The sequence below is a fragment of the chloroplast genome of Lactuca virosa (genome assembly GCF_052849685.1).
Source record: "Lactuca virosa chloroplast, complete genome".
Classification (NCBI taxonomy): domain Eukaryota; kingdom Viridiplantae; phylum Streptophyta; class Magnoliopsida; order Asterales; family Asteraceae; genus Lactuca; species Lactuca virosa.
In genome coordinates this window covers 17,501-25,000 of record NC_066765.1, presented here as the reverse complement: position 1 = coordinate 25,000, position 7,500 = coordinate 17,501, and the positions used below count along the sequence as shown (strand labels likewise).

Sequence of the window (7,500 nt, the reverse complement as noted above, 5' to 3'; positions counted from 1 at the left end):
CATGGATTCACCTATATAAGCCGCAGCTAAAGTTGCAAAAATAAGAGCTTGAATACCACTTGTAAATAATCCAAGGAACATGACAGGGATAGGAACCACTGAAGGTACTAAAGAAACAAGAACAACAACTACTAATTCATCGGCTAATATATTTCCGAAAAGTCGAAAACTAAGTGATAGGGGCTTTGTGAAATCTTCTAAGATGTTAATAGGTAAAAGAATTGGAGTTGGTTGAATATATTTACCGAAATAACCTAATCCTTTTTTGCTAAGACCCGCATAGAAATATGCCACTGATGTGAGTAAAGCCAAAGCAACAGTAGTATTTATATCATTCGTGGGGGCGGCTAACTCCCCATGAGGTAATTGTATGATTTTCCAAGGTAAAAGGGCGCCTGACCAATTAGAAACAAAAATAAATAGAAACATAGTTCCAATAAAAGGAACCCAAGGACCATATTCTTCTCCAATTTGAGTTTTACTCACATCTCGAATAAATTCAAGGACATATTCGAAGAAATTCTGACCGCTGGTCGGAATGGTTTGTGGGTTCCGAACGGCTAGAGTGGCTGAAGCTAATAAGATAGCAATTACAACCCAAGAAGTAATAAGTACTTGGCCGTGGACTTGGAAACCCCCGATTTTCCAATAAAAATGTTGGCCTACTTCCACACCGGATATATCGTATAACCCATTTAGTGTGTTGATGGAACATGATAGAACATTCATATTGCCCTCTGACAAAAATAGAATTTTAAACAAAATTATTTTGATTCAACCATCTCTTTCTCGACTTGACTACTTGAATCATATATTTTGAATACCAACTAATCAAATTCTATTCCTTGTTATTTTTATCTCTATTTTTGAGATTCAGAAATAGTAACCGATTCGATAAATCTATGAAGGTTCCGAAATGAAATAAGTTATTTATCTTATTATTAATCACGGATTTCTTATATAGCCAGAACGGCCTTCACAAATTGCAAATACTAATTTGTTAAGAATTAATCGGATTGAAGATATAGCGTCATCATTGGCTGGAATCGAAATATCTGCGAGATCGGGGTCACAATTTGTATCGATTAAACAAATTGTTGGAATTCCCAACGTGATACATTCTTGAAGGGCCGTATATTCTTCGTGCTGATCAACGATGATTACAATATCGGGTAACCCTGTCATATATTTAATCCCGCCCAGATATGTTTGCAAATGAGATAATTGTCTTTTCAACATAGCCGCATCTCTTTTCGGAAGACGGTCGAGCCCCCCTGTTTTTTGTTCGGTTCTCAAGTCTCTAAACTTATGAAGTCTTGTTTCTGTAGTGGACCAATTCGTTAACATACCACCGAGCCATTTTTTATTAACATAATGACACCGAGCCCTTATTGCAGCCCATGCTACTGAATCAGCTTCTTTATTTTTAGTGCCAACAATTAAGAATTGTTTTCCTCTGCTTGCTGCATCAAAAACCAAATCACAAGCTTCTGATAAAAAACGAGCAGTTCTAGTAAGATTTGTAATATGAATACCTTTACGTTTTGCAGAGATATAAGGTGCCATTTTAGGATTCCATTTCCTAGTACCATGGCCAAAATGAACTCCTGCTTCCATCATCTCTTCTAAATTAATGTTCCAATATCTTCTTGTCATTTCTCCCCACACTGCCTCCCCCTTTTGAAAAAAAAAAGAGAGAGGTACCCTGAAATAAATAATTGTTCCGATGGAACCTTCTTTTATACCATAGATTGGCGTAGATACACAGCCCAAGCCATTATTCTTTTCTATTTGTTATTTTTTTTGATTACTATTACCAAATCAAATGACTGGACCAACAGATCCTTTATAAAAGATAAAAGAAAGGGGTGAATCTGCTCTTAGAGATCATTAAATCCTAAAAAAATGATTGTTCTTGTGTATTATGGAAATTATTTGAAAGGCAAGAATCAAATAATTTTCTGTGGTAGAACAAAATATCTTTCATTTCCCCCTCTAATAGATTCTTTTTTTGGAGTTCAAAGGCAATGTTGTTAGGAATGTTGTTAGGTTCGCTTGAAGGTGTTTTGAAGCCGCTACCAACAGGTATCATCCCCCCCAGAACAACGTTTTCTTTCAGGCCTTTCAACCAATCGATACGGCCCAGGAGAGCTGCTTTTGCTAAAACTCTAGCAGTTTCTTGAAAACTAGCTTCGGATATGAAACTTTGAGTATTCATAGATGCTCTTGTTATTCCCAATAAGACGGCTTGGTAACAGATCGCTTCTTCCAAAGCGCGTCCCATTCGTTCCGCTCGCAACAATCCAATTAGTTCTCCGGGCGAAAAAACATTAGACATTTCATCTTCTGAAACCAAAACTTTTGATGTTATTTGACGTACAATAATTTCTATATGCCTATTATGTATCTGCACCCCCTGGGAGCGATAAACCTTTTGGACCTTATTAACCAAAGAGATACGACTTTGCACTATAGTTAGTTCAGCACCAATCAAGAATGCCCAAGGAATTCCAAGAATTCTTGTTATAGATTTGTTCCAACCCTCAATCCTCTTTTCGAGATTCATCGATATTGAATCAATCGAACGCACTTCTAACACCTGTTCCACTTTTGGAAGACCTTGCGTTATATCACCAGATCTTGATTTTTCATATATAAATGTAACTAATGTATCGCCTTCGTAAAGGATTTCCCCATAATGTCCATGAACAGTTGCTCCTGGAGTAGCCAAATAAGGCTTAGCTGATCGTATTACCACAGAGTCAACTTGAACAATTAGAACTTGACCCGATTTTAAATGCGGTCCTTTTTTTGCTATACATACATTTTCACAAAGAAACTGCCCAAGATTAACGATTGGAGATGTCTCTTCACAATAATTGTAATGGAGAAAATACCAATTCAAATGGAATGGATTCAAAATGATGTTACTGCATGAATAGGGATTATAAATTTGACCATTTTCATCCAGTAAATAATATTTAAGTATTTGAAAAATCTGTTTGAAATTGTCAAGTTGCAAATAGTTAGTTACCAAGATCTGATTATGGGTTATTAAATGGGAAAATAAATCAAAATTAGAAATTGGAAAACCTGTTCCTAACGGGCCCAACGAATTCCTAATTGGAATTAGGGGGTTCTTTTTGATTGATTCTTTTATCACATTGGGAGATTTTACATCGTTGAATGGGCCTATTCGAAAACAATTGGATGATGACAAAATTATCAAAGATTGAGATTCCTTATTTCGATTCAACAACGTATGGATAGTTCCTTGATTTGGATTAAGGGATTCTTTAATCCTTGACTTGGAATAGGAATAAATGGAAGAAAATGGATTGACATTAGCGCGATCTGATCCATTCTCAGAGATCAATCCTGAACCCGACAGATCGTTCCTTTTTCCGGTATAAGAAATAGGTGACTTAGCTAAGTCGATTCTTAGAAAATATCTAAGCAAACCATTTGTCCTTATTTCAACAAAGGAAGCACAGGCCTTTTCGATTTTTTTGTCTTGGTCCCAATTCAACACTAAAGAAGTCCGAACTAATTGAATACTTGTGTCCCAAATTTCAAGAATTGGGTCGTAATAAAGGATATAATTGACAACTCGAAGTTGTAGATTATCACTTTCCTGCAAGAGATCCGGCGGGAAAAGTCTTCCTAAATTTATACCATCCGTTTTTTTATATGGGACTACAGGTTGAACCAAAACAAAATACTTTTTTTCATACCTGGAAAGTTTCATTCGTTGGATATAGAGCCAATTTTTCAATTTTTTGTATTCTTTGGAATTTGGTTTTCCCCCTCCTGGCGGTATCAATCGGAATGCCTTATTTGTCTTTCCAGGAAAATGGATATCTCCAGAAAAGATTATCAGTTTCATTTTTTCTGCTTTTTTCTTCACTCGGACCAATCCGCCTACCCGACTTCTTCTATTGAAAGTGATTTGTGTATCTGCCCCAATAATACTATTGTGCCGTACCATTATGGAAGAAGATTCGGACAAAATGTGGACTTCCACGGGAATAAAAAAAAATGGATTTACTTCCTTTTGGTATTTTGGCCAAAATACCTTGACTCCTCGATACTCAATCAAATTCTCTTCGTTGACGATTGAATTTAGTTCTCGAGTCTCATATTTAGTAAGTCCCGAGCTCTTTCTTATATATCGAGGATCATCGAAATAAGCAAGAATACTATTTCTACGGAGAATACCATTTCTGGGTATTTCCATTGAGATACCTGAAGAAGGTATTAGTTGGTTCTCGCCTTCTTGAATCGATTCGAGTGGGATGATGAATCTATTTCTTCGCCTCTTTGCCAATAAATCAGAATTACCGTCGAGAATGGCCGGATATCTGAGATTACAATGATCCGTACATGTCATTCGATTCAGTTCTGAATAATCAGGAATCCTATCTCCTTTTTGATTTTTACCAGAAAAATACGAACTAAAAAATTTGTGTCTCACTTGATTATTAGTTACTGAGGGGTTAGCAATATATCTTGGCTTGACAGAAAGAGAATAAGCGTTCATTTGATCTTGATCCTTGTGGATCGAACAAGGGCCTAGACTGTATCTCCAGGGCTCCCCTAATAATATCCATAAATGACTTGTTTTTGGTAAGAGATGAATATTACCATATGTAAATTCAGGTGCATGGTACACATCAGTATTCCAGTGCATTTCGCCTTCTGAGTCAGAATAAATATGTTTTCGAACCTTCTCTTTCAAATTCAAAGTGGAGGTTCTCGCGCGAATCTCAGCAATCACTTGTTCTGATTCTACATATTGATCGTTTTGAACTAAAAGAAAACTTTTGGGCGGAATACACACATTGTGTATAATATCTTCACTCTCAATAGTTACATACAAGTCTCTAGAACATAGAAAAGCAGGATGTCCATGACGTGTACGTGTCGGATGAACCAAATCCTCGTTGAATTTTATTTTTCCATTAGAAGGGGCTCGCACATGTTCTGCAGTACCCCCTGTAAATACTCCGCCGGTATGAAAAGTTCTTAATGTTAATTGAGTGCCCGGTTCTCCAATAGATTGACCTGCAATAATACCTACGGCTTCTCCCAATTCGACCAGGTCGTCATGAGCTGGACTCCGGCCATAACATAATTGACAAATCCAAGATGTACTCCTACAAGTAAAGGGGGTTCGAATAGAGATTGGTTGTGCTCTAAAAGTTATGAATCTACTGACAAGTCCAACCCCAATATCTTGATTTCTAGTAGCAATACATCGCGAACCTATATATATATCATCTGCTAATACACGGCCAATTAATGTTTGGATAAAAATCCTGTCCGTCATCATTCCATTTCGAGGACTTACAGAAATACCTCGAACGGTGCCACAATCTGTTCGACGTACAACAATGTGTTGAACTACTTCAACAAGTCTACGCGTGAGATATCCTGCATCTGATGTTCGGATAGCGGTATCCACAACCCCTTTACGGGCTCCGTAACAAGAAATAATGTATTCTGTTAAAGACAGTCCTTCGCGTAAATTGCTTTGAATGGGTAAATCAATCATTTGCCCTTGAGGATCCGACATTAATCCTCTCATACCTACTAATTGATGTACCTGAGATGCATTTCCTCTGGCTCCCGAAAAAGACATTATATGGACTGGATTAAAAGGATCGGTCATCCGAAAATTAGGATTCATTTCTTGTCGCAAATATTCACTTGTGGCATACCATATTTCGATCGATTGACGTAATTTTTCTACCGCGTGTACATTCCCATAATGATGGTGTTTTTCCAAAATAAAACTTTGTTGTTCAGCGTCTTGAACTAGCCATCTTTTAGAAGGTATTGTTAAAAGATCATCAATTCCTAATGAAATGGATGCGGCGGTAGCTTGTCGGAAACCCAGAGTCTTTACTTGATCCAGGATATGTGATGTATATCCTATTCCATAGTGATCAATAAATCGACTAATAAGCCGTTTCATGGCAGTTCCGTCTATCACTTTATTGTGAAAGACCTGAGTGGGCCGTTCTGCCATCAGTACCTCCATATTGCGCTGAGTAGAATTTTACAATGGGCTTGAGTCAGTGATTGGAAAACTTCCTTTTCTAGATCTTGATTCACGTAGAAATTCTGCACTTATGGTCCTAGTTAACCCGGAGAGACTCGAATTCCCGTTGGTAGCATAGAATTACAACAGCCCTGCCAAAACCCCTGTATGGCTTCTTCTATTTCTCGATAAAGGGAAATATGACCAAGAGTGGTTCGAATATATATATAAAGAATTTCTTTTTTTATACTTCGTACTATTAGATAGTGTCCATAAATCTCATAATAGGTCCCCACAGATTCATAGTGAATTTCGATGGGAACTTCTCTTGCAGCAATAACGCGTTGATCTAGTCGCCACCGCAGCCACAAAGGACTACCTAAATTGATTCGTTTTTGCCGATAAGCTCCAATTGCATCATAGGGATTACAAAAAAAGGGTTCTTTTTTTTTTGTATACTTATAGTTATTATCTTCATTTTGATAGTTTCTACGATTACATGGATTATACCTATTTACACAAATACCCCGACGATTTCCACTCGTTAAGACATAGAGTCCACTAAGCATATCTTGAGTTGGTGCCGAAATCGGATCCCCAATAGTTGGAGACAAAAGATTCATATGAGAAAACATAAGTAAACGCGCCTCTGCTTGAGCCTCCAAAGATAAAGGCACATGAACAGCCATTTGATCCCCGTCAAAGTCTGCATTGAAGCCCTTACAAACTAATGGATGTAAACAAATAGCGCGCCCTTCCACTAAAACGGGGAGGAATGCCTGTATGCCTAATCTATGCAGAGTAGGCGCTCTATTCAGCAATACAGGATGGTCATCCAGAATTTCCTGAAGTATTTCCCATACAATCGGTTTTTTTTTCCGAATTTGACTCTTAGCAACTCCTATGTTCGAAGCAAGATGTTTTCTAATTAGGTCACGAATTACAAATGCCTGGAAAAGTTCTATTGCTATTTCGCGAGGCAATCCACATCGATGTAATGAAAGTGAAGGGCCCACGACAATCACGGACCGCCCTGAATAATCGACCCGTTTACCAAGCAGAGTCTCGCGAACTCTTCCTTCTTTGCCTTCAATTACATCTGAAAGCGACTTGTAAACTCTATTATGATCATCCCTCATTGGTTGTCCGCAGATTCCATTATCAAGAAGTGCATCCACGGCTTCTTGTAGCAATTTTTCCTGAGATATTATTAATTCTTCTGGCGTAGCTATACTTGTTGTTAATAGATCTGTAAGAGTATTATTCCGATAGATAATTCTTCTATAGATTTCATTAATATCCGAGGTCACTAGTTTATCCTCATCTATATGATAGATTGGTCTCAACTCAGGAGGAAGAACTGGTAATAGACGCAAAACCATCCATTTTGGTTCTATATTTGTTCGAATAAAATGCTTAGCCAATTCCATGCGTCTAAGCAAAAAATCTTTTCTTCT

General features: G+C 37.5%; 4 protein-coding genes across 4 annotated transcripts in view, besides 1 other annotated feature; all 4 read right to left on the bottom strand. All coding sequences in view use genetic code 11, as the record gives it.

Moving 5' to 3' along the window:
* The window catches only part of atpI (ATP synthase CF0 A subunit), a 744-nt gene extending 15 nt beyond the window's left edge, over positions 1 to 729 (bottom strand). The window contains exon 1 of the mRNA in view: positions 1 to 729. This exon is cut by the window's left edge and continues 15 nt beyond it. Within this exon, the coding sequence (YP_010495932.1) occupies positions 1 to 729 (729 nt within the window).
* Positions 1 to 7,500: part of a sequence feature (large single copy (LSC)) that runs on past both edges of the window.
* On the bottom strand, positions 946 to 1,656 carry rps2 (ribosomal protein S2). The gene has a single exon. The coding sequence runs from the start codon at positions 1,654 to 1,656 to the stop codon at positions 946 to 948; it is 711 nt and encodes a 236-aa protein (YP_010495931.1).
* On the bottom strand, positions 1,898 to 6,043 carry rpoC2 (RNA polymerase beta'' subunit). The gene has a single exon. It carries the CDS (start codon positions 6,041 to 6,043, stop codon positions 1,898 to 1,900), a length of 4,146 nt encoding a protein of 1,381 aa, YP_010495930.1.
* rpoC1 (RNA polymerase beta' subunit) overlaps positions 6,145 to 7,500 on the bottom strand; it is a 2,805-nt gene continuing 1,449 nt past the window's right edge. The window contains exon 2 of the mRNA in view: positions 6,145 to 7,500. This exon is cut by the window's right edge and continues 282 nt beyond it. Coding sequence (YP_010495929.1) covers positions 6,145 to 7,500 — 1,356 coding nt within the window.